General features: G+C 44.2%; 4 protein-coding genes and 1 non-coding gene across 6 annotated transcripts; 3 read left to right on the top strand and 2 right to left on the bottom strand.

Moving 5' to 3' along the window:
* The first annotated feature begins 1,062 nt into the window (after positions 1-1,062).
* On the top strand, positions 1,063-5,422 carry LOC137912949 (ubiquitin domain-containing protein UBFD1-like). 2 transcript variants are annotated; one of them, XM_068757079.1, is made up of 7 exons: positions 1,063-1,137; positions 2,576-2,836; positions 2,917-3,125; positions 3,204-3,269; positions 3,788-3,893; positions 3,996-4,078; positions 5,005-5,422. In XM_068757079.1, exons 2-7 carry the CDS (start codon positions 2,593-2,595, stop codon positions 5,113-5,115), a joined length of 819 nt encoding a protein of 272 aa, XP_068613180.1. In that variant the 5' UTR covers positions 1,063-1,137; positions 2,576-2,592; the 3' UTR covers positions 5,116-5,422. The 2 variants fall into 2 exon arrangements, with proteins under 2 accessions (XP_068613180.1, XP_068613179.1); XM_068757078.1 differs by lacking the exon at positions 1,063-1,137 and adding an exon at positions 1,187-1,338.
* Positions 5,423-6,445: 1,023 nt separating this feature from the next.
* On the top strand, positions 6,446-7,621 carry LOC137912966 (recQ-mediated genome instability protein 2-like). The gene is made up of 2 exons (XM_068757097.1): positions 6,446-6,731; positions 7,228-7,621. The coding sequence occupies exons 1-2, from the start codon at positions 6,446-6,448 to the stop codon at positions 7,377-7,379; spliced, it is 438 nt and encodes a 145-aa protein (XP_068613198.1). The 3' UTR covers positions 7,380-7,621.
* Positions 7,622-7,883: 262 nt separating this feature from the next.
* Positions 7,884-15,553, bottom strand: LOC137912939 (zinc finger CCCH domain-containing protein 7A-like). Its single transcript, XM_068757067.1, has 23 exons — positions 15,461-15,553; positions 14,587-14,688; positions 13,908-13,947; positions 13,509-13,712; positions 12,903-13,061; positions 12,548-12,628; positions 12,361-12,414; positions 12,238-12,277; positions 11,829-12,148; positions 11,495-11,732; positions 11,384-11,412; positions 11,165-11,309; positions 10,924-11,082; positions 10,561-10,766; positions 10,066-10,166; positions 9,789-9,970; positions 9,609-9,682; positions 9,399-9,532; positions 9,215-9,320; positions 9,013-9,121; positions 8,797-8,930; positions 8,549-8,712; positions 7,884-8,456 (listed from the first exon to the last, which is right to left on the bottom strand). The coding sequence occupies exons 2-23, from the start codon at positions 14,652-14,654 to the stop codon at positions 8,267-8,269; spliced, it is 2,937 nt and encodes a 978-aa protein (XP_068613168.1). The 5' UTR covers positions 14,655-14,688; positions 15,461-15,553; the 3' UTR covers positions 7,884-8,266.
* A 2,241-nt stretch (positions 15,554-17,794) lies between these two features.
* On the top strand, positions 17,795-19,504 carry LOC137912926 (phospholipase A2-like). Its single transcript, XM_068757054.1, has 4 exons — positions 17,795-17,831; positions 18,351-18,519; positions 19,123-19,229; positions 19,347-19,504. Exons 1-4 carry the CDS (start codon positions 17,795-17,797, stop codon positions 19,502-19,504), a joined length of 471 nt encoding a protein of 156 aa, XP_068613155.1.
* A 2,154-nt stretch (positions 19,505-21,658) lies between these two features.
* Positions 21,659-21,730, bottom strand: trnat-cgu (transfer RNA threonine (anticodon CGU)). Its single transcript has one exon. It is a non-coding gene; the product is annotated as a tRNA-Thr (tRNA).
* Between the last annotated feature and the right edge of the window lie 151 nt (positions 21,731-21,881).

Raw genomic sequence — 21,881 nt, 5'->3', positions numbered from 1 at the left:
ATAACAAGTACGCAGGACAACTTGTGACTTTCATTAAAGCCAATTTTTGCGGTCTTCCTTTCTCTTCTTCGCCTTGTAGACATCCTCTCACACCGATTTTGTCTTCTTCTTGTGCGATTTACAGTAAATTACGCTCCTTAAACTCTGCTGCCTTCCAGAGGTTACCAGGAGGAATATTCCCCGTGGAAAACCGTCCCGTGACAATGGACGTCCACGCGTATTTGTTCGCAGAATAACTCGGAAAAATGATGAATGAATTTGGATGAAATTGTTAAAGATGAATGTTGATTCTGGGCCTCTTTTTCTGGATATGTAATCCAGTATGGATTATAGAATCACATATGGAGGATTTTAATATATAATAATCTATAATGTACATGTGTTTTGTCACAATGTGATAACAGATAGATGTAGCGTCATAACACGTGTTTATCAAGTAATATAATCCAAATTCAAACTCTACTGAGACCATAATGATCAAGTTTATTTAATCCATGGCTTTTATTCAGCTACCTGCAGTTCTAGAGTGACATGAACTATAAAACAACAGCAAAGAAGTTCCTATAAACTTCTTAGAAATAACCATTTCACAAATGATCGATCTGGTAGTTAAAAGGAGCTCTCAGTTGAAGTTGACACAAGAATCGTGCAGTGAGACTGTCTTCTTTTACAAGATTTAATCTGCGGGGTTTTAATGAAGAGTAATGAGGAACGAGTTAATTTTTCATGGTTACGGTAGCAACAAGTACGTCATTTTAAACCCAAACGTAACCGATATCGATTAAGAGAAACGGACTTTGCGTAAAGTGCCCCCTGTCGGTGTCTGCTTTCGCTGCTTCTCCAACAAAGAAGATACGTGAAGCAAGAGGACTCCCAATCGATGACTTCCGGATTTGCCAAAAATTCCCGTATGTACCAACTTTTTTCACTTCGCGTTTTCGAATTGCTCTGATGGTAATTTTTTATTAAGCGACGACTCTGCTTAAATGTGCCGCATTGACGCGGCTTTTGTTTTGTCATAAAAAAAAATATTGCTTCATTCAAAAAAAAAAACTTTATTGGAATGTTACTTTCGATTGCGCATGCGCATCTTCTCCCCATTGAATTGAAACTCTTAATGTTGTTGACCTTTTGACGGTAGGTTTCCTTGAACTTGTCCCGTCACTTACTAACTCATCTTCTTTCTATATTCCACGCTGTGACACAAAGATGGACGTTTGATTCAACCTTTCTACGTGGTCGACTCGCTTCCTGACTAACCGCGTCATCCCGCTGTATGTAGTATCTTTGTCACAACCTACAACAGATTGTACACAATCATCATGGCGACCCAGGATGGTGGGTATTGAGAAAATAACGTTAGAGCAGGATTTTACTGACGTCTTTACATTGAGTCGAAACACTGTTAGTGAAATCAGACGTGTGTTTAACTGTCATGTTAATCTGGGCCCTTATTTGTGCCGCGCTATGTGATTGTAGGTTTCTCTCTAAGGTTATTATTTATATTTTCAGTGTGGGTAGCTAGCTAACGTAAACGATAGCTAACAGTCATTTAGCCAGATTCGTCGAAGACCTGTAAATTCGTGTTGATTTGGAAGATCAAATTATGTTTAGTTTAACTTGGGTACCATGTGATATTAAAGACCTAACTAAATATGGTGAGGTTATGAATAGTAACGACGAAGTACCGACGTACTGTAACTTTTCCGCTACGTTCACGTTACCTCTTCTGTTACCAGTCGAGGCTGACGGCATTGGAAGAGTTTGCTTTCTGTTTCAAGTCTTTCACTCACATTTATTTAAGTCATGAATTAACGCACAAGTAACTTTGCTGCCTCGACGATAAATATTAGAGATGAAAAGAGCTAGAAAGTCCACGATGACGATGGAAAACTTAAATACACTTCATACTTTATAAGTATTGTTACATTTCTGTTTCTGAAGAGATCTGGTTGATCTTAGTCTGATACAAGACGTGAATTCAAAGGTGACGAAAACCTAGATCAGCCTAATTAAAGGGAAGATGATGAATTCAATATTTGTCAGTCAAGATTGTCAAGTGGAAGATCAATATCAATATCAATCACTTATTGTATTTATTTTGTAGACATTCTTAACGTTTTATGCATCTATGCATCAGTAGGTTTTCTATTTGCATGTAAAATACCATGAAGGCATTTTTTTTTAAGTTACCACAAACATCCACTCCGACCAGAGGCTGAACTGATTAGATGTGTTCTTGATCCTGATATTTCATTATCAATGAATCTGTTGAATAATTGTGTAAAATAAAACCCATCAGAAGTTAATCATAATTGTAATCTAATTTAAACTTCTCTGTTACAAAATGTGATCTTTCAAAGTTATCACTTCTCACTGCATTTGTCATGTGACTCATGGATACTTACCTTGAAGCTGGGTAGATTCTCTAAATCTATTTCTGTAAAAATATAAATATACGAGTAGGGACATGATCAGGTATTTCTAGCTGCTCGTTGTTTACGGGCCAGGTTTGAGTTCAAGCTCAATTCCACTTTTTGTATTGTTTTCATTTCACTTTCTTTCTTTTTTCCAGGAAGTGAAGAAGTCATAATGGAGACTGAGGCAAAGCCGAATGATGCTGAACCACTTTCTGAAAAGGTTGCTGCAGAAGCCACGTCTCACACGGATGCAGGAAATGCCACAACTCAGGACTCTAGTATTAGTAATGGGGACGACGCAGGTGACAAGGAGATGGTGGAGTTGAAGATCATCTGGAACAAAAATAAATACGACCTGAAAATACCTGTTGATGACACCGGAGCCAAGCTAAAAGAGAGCATCCATTCTCTCACTGGTAAGAGGCATCGGGCGTTCCCCCTTAGCCAGGGCGGTTTTACAGATTAAAATCTACAATGTGTCCCACGTGTGTCCAAGGTCTTCCACCGGCAATGCAGAAAGTGATGTACAAAGGACTGCTTCCAGAGGACAAGACGCTACGTGAAATAAAGATTACAAATGGTGCAAAAATAATGGTGGTAGGGTCAACAATAAATGATGTTTTAGCTGTTAATACACCCAAAGAGGCCATTCAGCAGGAAGTCAAAGCTGAAGAAAACAAGAAAGAGCCTTTATGCAGACAAAAGGTAAGAGGAAGGACGTCTCTGCAGAACGACGTGAAATGTTCTTGTTTTGTGATTTTAAAAACTGCTCTCTTGTTTCAGCAACACAGGAAGGTTTTGGACAAAGGTAGACCAGAGGACATAATGACAGCTATTAAAGGAACAAAGGTGAGCGAAAAGGACAAGAGATGCGTTCCATTTGTACGCATGGAAATAATGCCTTCACTGTTACATGGCTGTTGATGCCAGATAATAACTAGAAAAACTTTAAGAGAGCGCAGACCTCCACCAAGCAGCATATTCCTGGTAACATTCCCAACTTTTCCTGAAAATGTCTTTAAGATCCATTCAGAACTTTTTGAGTTAAGTTGCTAAGAGACAAACGGACCATCGTCGGTGATTACATAGCCCCCGCCGCGGTGGAGGTGATAGTGAGTTCCCAGTCTCCAATCTAACGGCATTTTCACGATGCATCTCACCCCTGCTTTGTCCATCCACCTTGCCCTCTTCACCTTTATACAGACGTCGATTCATCACTGTCTCCACCGCTGGCTCAGAGGCAGAACAACAGTGACACCCTCCCCCGATTAAAGAGAATTCAGAAGTCCAAAGCTCTTTTTGCATATAGGTGTTGACTATTAAATCTGATACCAGAAACAGTGACCGACGCATCCTCTCGCCTACAGGAGCGGTTACCCACAGTGCCTTTATCTGGAATGTTTAACAAGTCTGGGGGAAAAGTTAGACTCACGTTCAAACTGGAGCAGGACCAGTTGTGGATCGGAACCAAGGGTAGGATTTCCTTCCTCTTTTTGACAAATTCATTGTCACACAAATGAGGAGAAAAAAAAGTCCTAATTACATGTTGATCTTTTCTTTTCTCCCCGTCTCCAGAAAGAACAGAGAAAGTGCCGATGGGCTCCATTAAAAACGTGGTGTCTGAGCCTATTGAAGGTCATGAGGATTATCACATGATGGTAACTATTCTGCATCGCATGAAAAGTCATTAGGGCCCGGGCTCATGCTGAAACAAGCGTCACTATGGGCTATGAATTTACGACACCAAATGACGAAGAGAGGCTTTAAATAGCGATATTAGCAGCTAAGGATCAGATCGGATGTTTGCTGCACTTAAGTAAAAAGTCAGTTTGGATTTGAAAGATCGTTTGCAGCATTGCTTTCGAGCATATTTCGATAACAATAAATCTCGTCGTGCCTCCAAAAACGTTCATGAAATTCACCGCCTGAACTTGACAACACAAGTTAAGCTGATAAGGGTGCAAGATAGCAAGATCCCTAAGCATTGTTAGTTTTGTGGACCGTTTTTGTGCTTTCTAGATAGTTGATGAATGACACAAAATAAACAATGTAAAAGTTGTTCTATTATCTTGTTTCGGTGAACAAAAATGATACTTGCAAGTACGTAAATGATCGTCAGGAGGAAAAATGTTCTCTGGAAGAGTGCAGTCTGAGCCGTGCACCGAAGTCACTGCCTCGCGAGCGGATCAAGAGTGATGGGGTCGTCGTCTGTTGTTTTGGGTTCTGCAGCAGAGCGGGAAATGTCACCGCTTTCTCCAGATTAACCTTTAATGTCGAAGCGCGCCTCTGTTCATCATTGTCAGTGAAACAGAAGTCCTAGAACGAGTACGGTAACTTAATCGAACCGGTTCATCTGAGCAGGGTCGGTTTTTGAGAAAACAAAATAATGCGTCATAAAATCATTGATATAAAGAGCGTCGCGTTGTGAAGAATATAGCTCATCTCTTATGTGGAGGCGCTACTTAAATGTCACGGCGGTGTATTTAACCAAAATACTTCATCAGAAACTTGAAAGTCAGGAATATAAACATTTTTGAACTGTAAATGTGATGAGTCATTGTGTTTCTGCCCCCGTCTTTTGTAGGCTTTTCAGTTGGGTCCGACAGAAGCCTCTCAGTATTGGGTCTACTGGGTGCCTACACAGTTTGTTGATGCAATCAAAGACACAGTCCTTGGAAAATGGCAGTTTTTTTAATGTGCCTCTCTTTTTTTTGGTGATGATGAACTGGGATTGAGAAGAGCTGGAGTCAACAACGAGGGTTAAGGAACTTTTTGGAAGATATTGCCAGGAAACCGACGGATTCCTGCGGACTAATAATTGTTTTTAGGTTAAAAGTGCACTATGTGGCAACGTAACATTTCTCCGCTCTAAGGTTTCAGCAAATCCCAACGGTGAAATAATTGTACAGAAATTCCTAACACTTTTCTTCAATTATTCTTAAAGAAATAAAACTTATTTAATGAAACAAATGCATCATGGCCTTTTTTTTTTTTGTATTCAAACTTTGCATTTATTTAGTTACGTTTCAGGGCCATTGTCTTACTAAAAAATAAATCTTGAAGCCGGCTGGTGCATTTTATTCTTCCAGGAACTCTGGAAAAATGTCCTGGTTGGAATTTAGTAAAGCTTTTAGTATGATTACAAAAATTATCTCTGGCTGGGCCCACATGAAATACTTTTCGTTTCCATGTAGGCAAGTGCGTCATACAGCGGAATGATTGGAAGACATAAAACTGGGACAGTATTCCTGACTGCATTATTCTCCTGGTCATTACAGTGCCGTGTAAAATTCAAGTGCAAAAGTTTCTGTCCTGGAATTATTCATGACTTGCTGGCTGAACTGGTGTATAATTTCTAGACTGCAGGACAGATAAAGTACCTCATATACAGGAAATGAATTAAAACCACTGTGGTTGGGTTATTTTAATTTGTGCTGAAACCTCCCAGCTATTTTTTTTCATTTTTAAAGCAATAGTATTCATCTTGGGAAACATCTTAGGCAACCTTTATTTTATTTTTACTAGTTCAGCACTTCTGCAGTTTGCTGAATGGACTTTTTACACAGCGGAAAGGACGTATGCAGGAAAGTTGCGGGCCAGTTCACAAGGGAATGGTCATTCGAGGAATAGCTGGAGAGGAGCGATCTTGGCTTTCTCTAAAAATAAAATGTAATTTCCAGGTCGCCTACTCAGTCAAAAATCCGTCAAACCACAAATTACAGCACAGCCAATATTAGAATAAAAAGATCCTCTCAAATTGGTGGTGTGTATTCCCATTTCCTGAGTTTCCTTTTTTCATCCCAACAAAACTAATTCTAACAATTTGAAGTTCGATGAAAACGTTGCCCAAGAAATTGTATATCATCTGTTAAAAAAAACGAAATGCTGTTCAAAGTACACCGGGTACCTTTCAAATAATATATGGCTTTGTCAATGCTTTTATTGTGAAATAGGAAGTGGACGGGAAGTGATGTGTACGAACTTCCGCCACAACATCTTTGGCGGGATATACTAGGTGCTCAGTGATGTTCAAACGAGAACAAACGTTAGAGGCTAACCGGCCGCCGCCGATTAAAGTCTTATCCGGTCAGCTGAGGACGGCGGAGCGCCGGGGGGGCGCTGACAGCGGGAGCGCGTATGACGTCAGCCTCGGTGGGGGTCGTTCTCTGCTGGTCTCACTGGTGTGGATGCAGGGAACCGTCCTGGAAGCCCAGCTGGACGGCAACACCGTGCTGCTGATGGATGAGACGGGGACGTTCGCGGTTCAAGGCGTCAACAACATTCCCAAAGGGAAGCCGTGCTTGTCCAAAGGTATGGGAGGGAGGCGGAAGTTGGTTTCTGGTTCCGTATACGTCATATTCTTCCCGAGGACCGCTTCCGGTCGCGGTGGCGTCTCACCTTTGTTCCTTCTCTTTTAGTTGATCTCTTGATTTCATTCGTAACGTAAATCAATACACAATTCTATGAAGACAAAACTTGGGTCTAAAACATTTTTTTTTCAATTGTATTTATTTAACACAATCAGCATCAATGACGTCATGAATCCTCCTCTTGGCCTGGCAGGCCTCACCTGTCTCTTCCTATCCCCTTTTTTTTGTCTGGAGTCCGGTCCTAAAATGAGTTGAGCCTTTTTTTTTTACTCCCATTTTATTTATAAGTCGACACAAACCAGCCTGAATTCTGAGTCCAAACCAAGAAACTGAAGAATAAAAACAATGTCAGAGAACTACATACATAAACACCATCCTTCCTGTTTCCTTGAATCTATTGTCGCTGAACATTTGACTACCTGCGACTGTTTGCGCAGGGAAATACGTCATGGTGATGGGCGCCATCCAGACCGTCTCCCCGGAGCCAGTCATCCGTGCAGTGAAGATGGCAGACCTCTCCGAGCTCGCAGCGCTCCACAGACGGATGTGGAAGCTGGAGGTGGAGGACCTGCAGCAGGTGATGGCCTGATCGTTTCTGTGAGGCGCCGCCTTCCCTGGCGGCAGGACGACCTGCTCCCGTCACGACTGTCTGGCTGGGGATGCATGCGGCGTTAGTGATTTCTGACAAATGGAAAAAAAGACTACCTCCCAGGCCTGAACAGCATGCCCCCCCCCCCCTTCCTTACTGGGATGCGTGACGCAAGAGGGATAAATTGTTTTTTCACTGTGGAGTCTGCCAGTTATTTTTCAGCCTGCTTACTATTGGAGGTCCGTTTTGTGGGGAAAGAGTGGCGCTTTAGTATTTAAGGTTCTGTCATAAATTTGTAAATAAAGTCTTTGTAATGGTATTTTCCATCTTTTTTTTTTCTATAATTATTAATCAAAACTGGTGCGTGATGGGAACATTTCACACACGCTTTTATGACGTGCATCATTTAGAATACCTGTAACAGAATCATCCCTCGGAATATTTCAGCACCGCTTTGGGAAATACTTTCTCACGGATTAAGAAAAAACAAAAAACAAAGGCTTTATTTGACGTGGCGTTCATTACACCGGTAACAGATTAATGGGTAGCGAGAATGCCTGAACTGAGGATTTAAGTATTCCATCCTTTCAACTTAACTGAAGGCCGTTAGCATACATAAACTGCTGCAAAAGAAATCACTTTTTGTTTTTTTCAGGTCAACTGGATCGAAGGTTAAAACACGTCGCCCACGTCCCCCACGCACGCCACTCAATGGCGCGCCAAGCACGACTTCAAGTGTCTCGCATACGTTGTGGTATTTTTTGGTTGTTGACCGACTGCTCTGCGATCCAGCTGCCAATCAGAATGCTGGGCTCGAGCGTCTGACTCAAGACTGTTCGAATTACATTTGCTAGCTTACGTGAGCATAAGTGCCGAGATCATATAATTTATATAATGTCTTTAAGCAGAAAACTGTATTTTCCAAAGTCATTGTCGTTCGGTGCTATAAGATGGTCTTTTCTGGCTTTGGCAAGTTTCATCAAAAGGAATTCTCTGCGCTCCTTCCACTCTGTTAGTTCCTGCGCCCCGTGCGCCATTTTACACAATTCGTCCTCCGTGCACGTGCCTTTAAGGAACCTGTCGGGACACAGGGGGAGGGGTCAAAGGTCACCAAACAAAACAAAAAAACAACCAAAAACCCAGCTGGGACTGTACCGGGATTATCTCACCTCTGACAAACTTTGAAGGTTCCTGTGGGGAATCGGTACTGCCAGCAGTTCTGGTCGTCCTCGGAGTTGAACACCCGGTCTTTGTGTTTTTCTGACGTGATGTGCTGCTGCCACTGCTTCTCACTGTTGCAGTTTTTACCACACAGCCAACAGTGATTACCGGTCTGCATAAAAAAAAAAAGAACAAAAAAGTGATGAATAATTCCGATCCGGTTTTTGCCGCGTCGTGCCGATGGATTTAAACTCACCACTTCTTCGGCGTAGTCTGTCGGCATGTGGATCTGCTTGCCGTTCTCCCTCACAGAGTTGCCGGACGCCTCTTCGCCCCAGCCAGGCTTCTGAGACTGCAGCCACTGCTCGTACAGCTGATCCATGTCAGGAACTGCGTGACGACATAAAGAGGGCTTCACATGCTGGGCCTAATTCAGACGCGAGCGCGAAGCGTCCGCCCGGATCACACTCACTGTTGTTCTCCTTCATGTAGGTCCAAAGGTCTCTTTCTTCCACACTGTGAGCAAATGTGCAGTTCCCAATGTACTGACATTTCTTTCCAGCCGTCACATGCATACAAATCTAGGCCGGAAACAGAAAGTGAGGGGGGGGTCATTTTAGATTTCTTTTAACAAGGAACAAACATTTTAGGGTTAAAGGAAAAGCCCGACTTACCTCAAACTGAGCTGGGATGGGTTTTTTGGTTGGAAGAGGTCTGACTGTTGTCCATTTTTTCCTAACAGTAGAACTCACAAGCACCACCCGCCTGTCCTTCGCCCACCTGAGACAGAGTTTGCGGATCACTTTCTGGATCCAATCTCCCGTCCACAATGCGTGTTCAAGGTTTGGAAGCACTCACGTGTGTCGGGCCTTGGCGGAGCAGTACTTCCTGTTTTTGTCCGCTTCGCTGGGTTGTCCGTTCCTCCAGCACTGGCCACAGACGAACATCATCTTCAGATTCGGGGGTCCAAACCTCCTCTGAGCCGTGGAAAGCTGCCAATAAAAAGGTCTGCGGTCAGCACGAAGCGAAGACTGAACAACGACGAACGAGCTCAAAAAAGGAGCCAACCTGAGCGCCCTGCTGTGAAGCTGGTGAGTTCCAAAACTTCTTTACTTCTTGGATGATACCTTCATGAGTGATCCCTATTCCGATTCGCAGTGAAAGGACAAAACAAAGTGAGACGCAGCCTCTAAAATGTGGCGTTTCTGGACCATCTCCTGCCTCTGGAGGATTTGGCGGCGGCTTTACCGAGCTCGTGCTGCATCATCCAGACCTTCAGCTCTATGAGGCTGTGGGCGTAGAAGCAGTCGTCCTCCCTCACGCAGCCGTAACGCACCTCATGGCGACAAAGATCCAGCTGGCACAGAGGGCTCAGGGGGCGGATTTTGGAATACCGGACTGTATTCTCCTTCAAAATGTGAACCAGGCACCTGAGAGGCCAAAAACAGGAGAACAAGCGTCCACAAGCCACGCCTTTCATGAGACGATGATTGGTGTCGGAGCGGCGAGAGGAGAAATCGCTCACTTGTGATCCTCAAAGTCGTGCTTGGTCACCGGATGAGAGCAGCGCGACGGGTCGTCTTTGTTGGTTTTGCTGATTATTCTGGGTTTATGGTCGAAGCACACCTGCCAATGAAACGCAGCCGGTTCACGGCGAGGAAAGAACGGCCACAGGATCCTCGCCACGCAGCGTCACGCGTCGCACGTCTTTACCCATCATTACGTGTTCAGGCTCCACCCCCTTGCCTACAGCTGTGTCTCAGTTCAGGGGCGTTTCCTTCTGCCAATGTTCCGCTTCTATTTGTCACTATAGCGGCTGCAGTCACAACTACACAAGTTCTAATTACAAAAGTGCCGTAGCTCTTTGGCGTCGTTCTCAGGACGCCACTTCAGATCTGAGACGCGGCTCATATTTCCGGTAAACGAGAACTTCGACAACAATAGGCTCATTTAATTCAGCGCGGCGGCAGACGTATTCAAAAGGGCTCACTGACAAACAGACGTCGCATCGAGTCCTCACCCCGCAGAGAAACATGAATATCCCATGATGCTCCTGTAAGATCTTAGGGATCGTCAAGCTGATATTGGAATTGGGCCCGTAGGGATCGAAGAGCAGCTCTCTGGAGATGAAACCTTTCCGCTCTAGAGTCCAGACATCAATCTCTTCTTGGCAGTATGCAAATGTGCAGTGGCCAGGGTACATGCAGTCCATCCCAACAGCCACCTCTGGAAAGACGCAACATTTTAGTGTCGCCGACGCGCAGGACGAACGGCCCTTCAACTCCGGCAACATTTATTCCAATACAACAAAAGGATTTGTGTCAACGTGAATAAATTAAGGCAAACTAAACTATTTATGAGCAAAGAAAACGCACACACACACCTTTACAGATGTAATAAGGTCCAACATATTGAGTCTTCGTTGGCCTGGGCCGAATCAGCTTCCACGTTTTGTCCGGTGAATGTTTGATTCTGCCGAGCAAAGAGTCTTTTTTGCATTTGTGCTCCTCCGTGTGAAATGTGTAATCCAGCACGCCCGGCCCTGAGGACACGACCATGAGAGGACCCGTTAAACAGAACCTTAGAGACACGCACAGGCTGGACCGGAAGAACCGTGTCCTCACCGGTCTTCATGTAGCACGCCGAGCACGCTTGCTTGAACTCGTGCGTGTCGGCCAACGGGTTCTTCGCTAAATCTACGGCAGCAGGAAGACCCTTCACTTCAGGCATGCCCACCGCCATTCCCATCGGAATTTCAGCATTGTCCAGCTTTAAAAGAAATAATAACACCGTTAGCCTGGAGAAGAGAAGACTGAAGAGTCTGGACGGTGATGATGAATTACCTGTGGCATGAATCTACTTGAGGTATAATCTGAAATTTGAGGAGAGAATCAGGAGTCGGCTCATATTCTCAGCACGATTAACCAAGTAAGAAAACACGGTAAATAACTTACCCGTTTTAAAATCTCCCATGCTAAGGTTATCTAACGAGTCCATTGTGGGTGGGAGGGCACCGAAAGTGTCCATACCAAAGTAGGAGCTCGAGCCGGACTTGTGATACAGTGCGGGCAGATTCACGGTGCACTGCTCAGCACTGCTGTGCAAAAAGGGCATCAGGAAGGAACTGGGCATGGGGCTGCCCGAAGCGATGCTGGTTGGCAAAGGAAGGGGCCCCTTCACCGTGGGAATACCCTGGAAGCAATTTGTTCACATTTAGAATAAATTGCATTCATCATCTTCAGATATCACCTTTGTAAGGGGGGGGGGGGGGGGCACAGAATCGCTAACCATGGCTGATTCGGGGCCGGCTTGGTCCAGGAGATCATCTAAATCATCTTCGATTACGTCGGCGTCATAATCTGGACTCGGCTGACGCATTGGGCGCGGGTTGCCGCTCCTGCACCCGTTAAACGTGGACATGTGAAGCGGCGCCGCCACGGAGACGGACTCGAAGCACGCCGGCTCCGACTGGGTCACAGAGGACAGAGTGTGGTTGTGGAGTTCGGCCACTGTCGCGCCGTTTGAAGGAAAGGCGACGGCTACAAGAGGCTGGATTGGATCCGGGACCGGAACGTCGATGCCGCTGTCCTGGCTCAGCTGGGCTACTTCTAAAACACATGGGGGAGACCCGGGATGAGAGAGCGAGGTCCTGCTACCTCCAGCTGACTATTCAAAATGTGTTTAATAAGCAGCTTACCAATTTCTATATCCTCAACGGAAGAGGAGTCGTGGGAAGCCTGAATAAATGCAGAAGAATTCCAGTGAGCGACGCGCCAGAGTCTAGAAACATAACGCAGACGACGTAGCAGCTGCTGCTCACCTGGTCGCACGACGTATCCTGGTAACTCGACCCCTGCAAAACATTCAAGGCCGGCTATGGAAAGAGAAACGAAAAGAACCTTCACACAACCCCGAAAGTCGATGCCATCCAGAATCAGAAAATGACGTCTCCTTCACATGAATGAAACCTCCTCCGACGGCGCCGCCGCCCTCACGGCGGTACGTACCTTACTCCTGATGTAAGCTTTACGGATTTTCAATCCCAAACTTTTGGCGAGGTCCTGAGTCAGCACGGTGACGCTAGGATCCTGGGAAAAGAAGAAGCTAAATTGAATGGGGACATACACATTTTATATGTTAGCGTTGCCCATGGCAACAGCAAGCGCTAAATGTACCCTGACGAAGCAGCTTAAAAACAAATTAAACAAGACAAACCAAAGTCAATAATAACCATTTTAATTTTAGCCTCCATGACAGAAACATAATGAACGCTGGGAACGCGACGTTCCTGAAGGCCGTCTGCCGAGACCAAACAAAGAGTGGAATCTGTACAGGAGCACGAAACACACATGTCCGCCTCACCTGAGGCACGACTAGAGAACATTTGGCAACGGCCTCGTAGGCCTCTTGATGTCGTCCCATCTCCTTCAAGGATTTGGCTTTCCGATACAGTGCTTTGTAGTTCCCCTCGTTCAGCTGGAGAGCCTTTTCACAGTCTTCTAACGCTTGGTCATACAGCCTCTGAGAAAGAAGAAAGGATCCCGAGTGAATACGGAACAAAGATGCCGCTCTGTGATCGGAATTCGACTGAAGGTGCTCGGTCAGCGGAGTGGTTGATAGCATTGGAGCCGGTCGATATTCATTTTCAAGCCTTTCATCACCTTCCTACCTAATTCATGCTTTTTAAATAGATTTTTTGTTCATGACAGCCAAATTACAGAACTTCGTTGAGCCTCAAACCATTTTCAGATCTCAACGATTCCATGAGAATAATACGTCTGGTTAAAACAGACAAACATTTGGCGTTAGGAGTGACGGTTCCTCGGTACCGACGGGAAGCTTGTTTGCTTCCCCGTTGATGTGGGACTCCGGTGATGTCATGGTGTGCGGCTAATTGTTGATGTCAAAGCGTGAAGAAACACGAAATGATTAGCATCTAAACTGGAACCAAAGGCAGGGGCAACTTACCGGGACAACGTTTAGATATGAGGCGGCACGATTTGCATACAGCTTCTCCAGTAAACCCGTTGGGATACCGATTTCCTCAGAGTCGGCGTACTCCGCTATACTCAGCGCTTCGGTGTACATCTCGATGGACTTGGACCATTCCCCTTCTCTGAACACGTCGTTCCCTTCTCCAAAAAGGTTCCACACCAGATCCTTAATGAACACCTGAGAATGTAAGGAAGCAGAGATCTCACGCGGAATGCAGCGGGTCGAACCTTTACTTCATAGAACATCACGCTTTGCCTTTTGTCTGGCCCAGATATCAATGCTCTGATCAGTTTAGCTCAACGCAGTGCAAATGTTGACACACGGACACAAGCCGGGAATCATCATCATCCAACAGAAGCGACACGTTTTTACCTCATACTGCTCTTGGCTCCCGGGGAACGGAAGGGTCGATCTAAAGGCAGGCGAGGCGAGAGGATCATGTTAGCAGGACAAAGTTTAATAGAACTGGTTACAGTGGAATGAGAGAGAATCTAATGTCATTATTCATATTTACCAAGACGCATTACAAAAGCTATGTTTTCCATTGTCTTATCGTTGGTACAGTTTGTTTCGGCATTGAAAAATCAGACACCAGAAATAAAGACAGGAAGGTGTGTGTGTGTGTGTGAAGTAAAATCCAAATGTCTTCCGTTTTATTTCACATCATCACACTTAAATGAAGAGTTTTTGATGAGGCTCTCCATAATGAAGATGACGGCAGTTAGAAAAAAAAAGTGACATTCCTTTATTTGTTAATCAATCTTAGTTTCCTGCGCAGCATGAGATGGCAGATTAGCACTTTAAGTATCACTTTTGTTTTTGGTAATGAAAGCTCAGATGTCAGATGGGATTAAATAATAAGAAGTTGCGGCGCACGAGTGCAAAACTCAGATCTGTTCCGGAAAAACATCCTCGTATTATAAATGAAACTAGTCAGCCGTCACTGACTGTTACTTATTAATCACAAGAACAGTGTCCAGAACAGGTTCTGCTTTGATCACAGTCAGAAGTCATCACAGCAAAATAAAAAAAGAGCGACGACGGCACTCACTGGATGAACTGCAGGCCCTTCTGAATCTCCTGCCAGCGACTCCTTCTGTCCTGACAGGCTTCGGACATGTTTGTGTTTTAAAGCGCACTCCTTTGATAGCACCTGAAATGATAATGATTATATAGCATCTGAAAACTCAACAAACACACAATCAAAGCACGACTATTATATTTGCACATCATCAAGTCGTCAGACTGGTTTGCTGACAAACCCTAACGTCAATGTCAGTCAGTGCTAATTATCATGGTCTTCAGGAGCTCGTTCTGACTGCACGCCTTCGGGGTTATTAGCTTCCGTGTTTAGTGATGACGACACTCGTGATTCCGGAAATTAAATCTGAACATCTTTGTTAACTTACGAGCCAGTGTTAAAAACGTCTGTGTGCTCTTTGCATTATAATATATATTACACAGTAAGTTAAGGAGAAGCTGTGTATGTCTATCTTAAACACGTGTAGTATATGAAGTAGAAGAATTCCACGTAAAGCGTTAAGGGCGAGGAATTTTGTCATTATGGGGAGGCGTCCGATAAAGGATGCACGGCAGTTAGCACACGTGTGTTACGCGCCGCTTGGAACCAGAGTGTACACTTCTTGTTAGCAATCATCATTTGCTAGCAGAGGTTATCAATTCGGTAGCTCGCGTTGTTTTCTCACTAACAATACGCATGTGGTGTTAACTTTAAACAGTGCTGTAAACACACCGAGCTAATCGGCTACGACGGTTTCTAGGAAATACAAAGCGAAGGCACGTCCGAGTTAAGTTCCCCGACGGAAACAATAGCGGGCAGCAGCTAGACGGCGTCGCTCCAAGCCTGACAACTGGCGAATATAACACAAAACGCCGAGCCGCCACTGGCGTGCGAAGCTACTCACATGAATGGGTCGCGGTTCCGAGCCAGCCTCGCGTAGGTTACCTAAAAGGAATAACAAATAACGTCGCGTTAAAACTGAAATAACTTTGCTTTGATGTGCTGTATAGCAGAAGGCCGCCCTTTGTCTCTTCTTCGTCTGTTCTGTCAACACTGACTCCAGAGCACTGCTTCCCCCTACAGACCCAGAAAGGAACTGCAAGTCAAGTGAATACTACTAATAATAATAATAAAGAAGAAGGAGAATACAGTATTAAATATCCATTCGTAGTGTTGACATTGCTGTTATACTGTCTAAATAAATGCATGAGCAATTTAACGCTCATGTTTTATCGTATTTCATTTCTGTGTAAACTAATAAGGAGTATTTCCTGACATATATTTGTTTACAGTGTGCATCAAACATCTTTTCCCCTGAGCCATGCTATAATCATTCATTTATTCTTATTTGAAATTAATGGAGCCAGTGCATATACAGGAAAATAAGTATTAAACACAGCTTTCTTGTCAATTCATTGCTCATATGTTGCTTGTTTAAGCTTCACATCCACACCATTAGTCTCAGTCAGAAGCCAATCCGATCAATTTAAATGTTGATACGCAGATACACAAGGGTTGAGGGATTGTTTCCTCTCTTGCAGCACAGTCATCCTGACGACCATAATAACTGCCAGAGGGAGGCCTTATCTCAACGTGCGGAAGCATGACAAACGTGACAACGTGCTCCCTGTTATCAAACCCAAAGCATGAGTCTTTTATGATTTAGCTGTTAAAGTATTCTGAATGACAATAGAGTCCCGTACGGCAGAGCTTAAATTAAACTCTCAGAGAACACAATAAGAAGATAGAATGCAATGATGTGATCCAATTCATGTCATTCTCAGAGCGGATGTGTTCAGAGAGCTGCTCAGTAACTCAGATTTGAGTTACCAAACAACAGAAAGTAGCGACGAATGATTGTTTTACATTCTGCTGTCTTTCCGTCAGCGAAACCTCAAAATGAATAAAAGATTTTGACTGATATTAAAATTCAAATATGACGGAGCAAATTGTGAACGGACTTCTGCTCTCAGCAGTAAAGTAGGCATGAAGTTAGTACACAGTGTGATAGAACACACAAGATGCAGGCTGACCCTGGAACCAGCCCTGAATTAAAGACAACAGAATGTAAAAAAATAAGAATGAAGTGTGTCAGAACAGCATGAACAAGCCCAGAGTCTGATTAGGTTCATTAAATCTTGAAAGGTCACGCAGATCAAAAGCGAGCTGTACTTATTATTGTAATAAAAATAACATGAAACTACAGATGGTTTTTGCTTTTCATTTTCTGCCAGCCTGTCATCTTTCAGGTTGCTCTAACAAAGGTTCTAATGCTGAGAAGTTCTGAAAAAGAAGTTCTAGTGATGCGATGGAACAACATGTCTCCGCTGTCCTCAAGCTACTGTCACGTAACAGAGGCAAGGCGATCGCCTCTCTGTTTAGGACTCACAAGTAGTGAACAATATAAAAGCCGCTGATCAATACGCATAAATCCTAAATAGTGTCCGTGTCAAAAGACAGACGGACGGACGGACGGACGCCCACAAAAACATAATGCGGAGTGGTCAGGAACACACGTGAGGTCAAGGACAATAAGATCTTTCGCTATTTGAACAAGTCTCCTGATGAATTTGTAACAAATACTGGCGTCACTGTGACTCCAATCGATCCCACCAGACTAATCCACCTCTCTGAAAAGACAGAGAGAAGCTGAAATCTGGAGAACTGCCACGGCTGGGACGACCTAACCGAGATCACGCCATTGGCATGCTGGAGGCGGGGCAGCACACTCGAGAAGTTGCCGTGGGCAACACCCTGGTTGATCGCCTGTAATGAGCCGGTGCACAAAGCAGCCGGCACACAGGACCGACATGTGGAGGTTGTGTCAGTCCATGAGGAGCAGGATTACTGCTGTAATCAGTTTTTTGGTTGCACACTCCTGAAAAACGTGTCGTGCATATCTTTGTGTTTCTTCCAGAGGTCTTGTTGTTTTTATACTAAGATAATTAAATGATAATAAGCATGAACATACAGGTTGTTGTTGTTTTTAACAGGACACGCTCTATCCAAGAAATCTGGCCTATGACGTGTTAGGGCAGCATCATCACCACCAGCTGAGAAGACGCACTTAAAAAAGCTTCGGTGTGTGTCCACTAGGGGGCGTACATGTGGTTTTAAGCCTCTGTTCAATGGTGATGCTCTTTAGAGCACTCAAAAAGGAGCTACAAAACGCCCTCCTCTCCATGTTACACCCACAGTGAAAGTGACTCTTGTGGAGTTCAGCTGTCTGCCGGATGCCATGAATCTGTTTTACCAGGTGCTTCTCCTGTTAAGCGGTAAGTTGGCCATTTATTTCGGAGCATGGGGAGGGAGAGAACACCTGAATAGTTATTAGGGAGTACAGAAAACCTTCAAGGGAAACCATCCATGTTCACCTCCAGACGATTCGTTGAGAGTCCGGTTGACTGTCTGTGTGCTGTATCGTGTGTTTTGCTTATATTCTGTATAAATCATACGTTTCTGACTGGCTGAGTCTAAAGCAAGTTGCACAGTGAAATGCGTCTTTCATTGAGGCTACAGTGATGAAGTGTGTTCATCACCCCAACACCATAAAGACACCACAAACTGCCTCCAAAAGACAATAAATAGTCTCAATCCAACGTGAACACAACCTGCATTTATGAGACTTCATTTTCAGACACTTGAAACTGAGTCCATAAAGGGTGGATAAAAAAAAAAGAAAATAAACTTTCAATCCAAATTTTGTAGCCTGACAACGAAAACAGCTGTAAACAATGACATCATCAGCACGATGCCACGAGTTTCTCCCTTTGATCGGCTGCTTCCTTTGACAGTGGCCGCGGCCTCTGCGGCAGCACGCAGATCCCAGCGCTCCAAAAGAGGGATCTTGGAGTTGGCGGCAGCCGTCGGGTGCAGCACGGGGAGATCCGCCTTGGTTTACATAGGGTACGGATGCTACTGTGGACTGGGAGGTCATGGCTGGCCCATAGACCAGACGGACTGGTGAGTTCTCAGATCACAAAATAAAAGTCTGAATCGCCTTTTTTTGTCTCCCTTTCCTGGGGACGCGCGTACACACTTTGGACTGGTTACTGTATATAAACCAACTATACATTACGTGAGGCCAAAGATATAATTTAGCATGAAGTGATGATGCTTTGCCCTCCACCACACAGATTGGTGTCTTCCCAGGATGCCCTTGGCCTTCCCCAGTCATCCTATACATTCTAATGGAGTACACACAGTTTCCGCCGCTGAAGGAGTCGACCGAACCACAAATGGTGGGCGACTAGCCGACAGGAGGGGATTGTTCTAAATTCGCCAGTGGGCACTTAAAAAAAAAAAACATCTAAAAATTCCTCACCCAACTCCTAAATTGCTGTGTTCATCTTTTCCTTTTACGTTGTAAAACACTGAGCCCCCTCTATCCAGCTAACTACCGGTTCCGGAAACCCATTTGGTCATCCGGCCCCGCCTTTAAAATTGCTGTGTTTTCATTCAGCCTGCAGGCCCGTGTCTGACCCGCCTGCTGGTTTCTTCATCCTGTCTCGTCCAGGGTTCGGCCTTCAATCTAAATGTTACCTGTTGTTTTTCTTTCACGTGTAGGTGTTGCCACAAACATGACTGTTGCTACGGCTACGCTGAGGAAAAGGGATGCCATACCAAAACAGCCCGGTATGAGTGGACGTGCAAGGACAAGGTGTTTGAATGTGGTATACAGCCTTTTTCATTCTAATGCTAATATGGTAGCTATTTCATCAAATCTAATCTAAACCATTGAATAATCCTCTTATACCGAACAAAGACTTTTTATGTGCTCTTCTTTGCAGAGGATTTGGAGGACAAGTGTGAAAAGATGCTCTGCAAGTGCGACAAAGACATTTCAAAATGTCTGAGAAAAGCACCTTTCAATCGGAGATTTGCCCTTATGCTGAATCTATTCTGTGATAACACAGAGCCAATGTGCAGCCTATACTCAAATGCATAACACGTTTGCCCTGGCGACCTATCAAACATTTTTTGTACTGCTTTCAATTTATATCATTGGGTTCTTTTTAATTAAACTGAGAAGGGACAGTACTGTGTTTGTGCAGCATCATTTCAGCCATGCTGCTCAGATCAATCACACAACTCTTTGGTTCTCAGGTGAGTATAACCCTCCCTGTAAGTCTTCCGAATGCAGATGGAGTGGATTTTGAAACTCTGACTCAAAACTCAAGTAAGACTCCGACTCGAGGTCAAATGCTAGTCGGTGAGGGAAAGATCGGATCGCCGGTCCTCACAACAGCACATTGATTCACGGCCGTTCAGGCCATTGCTCGCCTTTTAACTGTGAAATTGACTCTTGTGCATTTGGGCTGATGGCACTTAAGAAAATCTTTTTTTTTCTTTTAGGGAATTTAGTGAAGTCATAGCTCAATCTAACATAGACAAAGACAGGTTTTCCCCTGTTTATATTTAAAAATCTATGGAAGTGTCTTTCCTTCCCCGCCAAAAAAACATAAATGACTATTATCAGATGACCAGATTTAGACTTTTTAAAGAACTTATGTTTTATGATGGTACCCACTGTGACACCGTGCCGCCCCCTTCCTATATATGGCTACGAAATCTATCTAAAATTAGCATGAACTAATTTTCTTCACAGTATTTACCATGAGAAAAACACAAAAACACAACCATCGCACAGCCAGAAGAATTTCAACTATCAAACCAGCAGCAAGGCAGAGAGCGAGAGTGCGGTGCATTTATTCACCTGTAGATGGGGCCAAAGCGACTTGAACGAAGGGAAGCAAGAATGAACAACAATAACAACAACATATATCATAGTCTAGAGACTTATAGATCCCATTGTGTCTATTATTGTGTGTTTTAATATTTTGTTGAACTGTCCGGGTCCACAGCCGGGATCCCAGTACTCAGCCGCAGCTCCCCGGTGACACACTCGTCTCAGTAAACCTTTTTTGTGGGTGTAATCACAGTCTTCCTATAATCCCAGATGTTACTTCGTGTTTGTGCAACGTTCACAAGCGTCCGGACCAAAATTCGAGCTGATGTCGGGGGTGCATTCAGGACCTGTGATAAGTGTGTGGGTCACGGCCCACAAAAACCTTGCGGGATTTCGTCCAACCGCCACATGCTTCATTCAAGAGGAAGCGTGGTCCTTCCTCTCTCATTTTCAGTTAATGTAATTATACGCAATTACTGGTAAATATAAAGTGGTTCATTAAATAACATTTGTTTTCTTTTTCTTTATGTGCAGTATATAATCAGCCTGCATATTTTTGGGTTCAGAGGATCAGAAAGAAAAGAAAAGTTACAGCGCTTTTATCTTTTCAGAATTCCAAACAGTGGAACTGCTTCTTTTTCTTTCTTTTTCTTTAAGAAAAAACATTTTAATCTCAGTTTTTTTCTTTTTGGGGGAAAGTTTGATTCATACTTCAAGCCTTCGAGTTACCCTTTGAAAGGGGGAATTCGATGAAAGGATAATCTGCGCGTTTCCCTGCAGGAGTCCTTCAGACTCTCATCCTCATCGTTTTTTCTCTACTACCTGTGAAAATCCAGGGTGTTTCCTCCTTTGTTTTTTCTGGCAGCCCACTCCTTTCCTCTGATGACGCTGCATGAGGCGCAGTTGACGCACAGCCGGTTGAGGGAGAAAGGGAAGCCGAGTAAATTCCAGCCCCTATCCTCCATACGCATGACAGCGTGTTTGTCCCAGTGAATGAGCGCATTCTTTAATCCCTGGCGGGTGAGCTGCACAGAACCTCCTCCACGCTAATTGCGTCCTTTAATCAACTGTTTGGCTCACCGGCCCAGAGCCAGATGGCGCACAATGAAGTCTTGGCTTAGTCAGCTTGAAACATAAACAGTCACAGCATGTGCGCAACAGAAGTTTGACTTCTTATAAGGATCGGATTCCTTAAATTACTTTTGCCATTAATGTATTGAACCTAATAAAAATATTAATATTTTCTTCATACTTTTTTTTTTTATTTAGTTGGCTTTATGTCACAGATAATGTGTTAATGCAACAGTTCAATGATGACGTCATTGCGTGCTGATAAATGATCAATGAGGAAAGTATTTTAACCTGTCTGCCTACACACTGCTGAAGAATGAGATTTATGCGTAAAATCTCAAAAGGCACGGACGGGGTTCGAACCCGCGATCTTCGGTTTACGAGACCGACGCCTTACCACTTGGCCACCGCGCCTGCGCCAACCGTCGGCACGTCGTCATTCATAAAGCTGTCACATGACGTACACTGTGCCATATAACTTTCGCGGCATGGATTTTATATGTGCTGGTAAAAATATTTGACTTGCGTCCTTTAACCTCCGCACGAACCACGTGATCTGATGAGA

This window comes from Brachionichthys hirsutus, unplaced genomic scaffold, assembly GCF_040956055.1.
Source record: "Brachionichthys hirsutus isolate HB-005 unplaced genomic scaffold, CSIRO-AGI_Bhir_v1 contig_851, whole genome shotgun sequence".
Lineage (NCBI taxonomy): Eukaryota > Metazoa > Chordata > Actinopteri > Lophiiformes > Brachionichthyidae > Brachionichthys > Brachionichthys hirsutus.
Note: the sequence above shows the minus strand (reverse complement) of the source record. Positions and strands in the feature narration are given on the sequence as shown.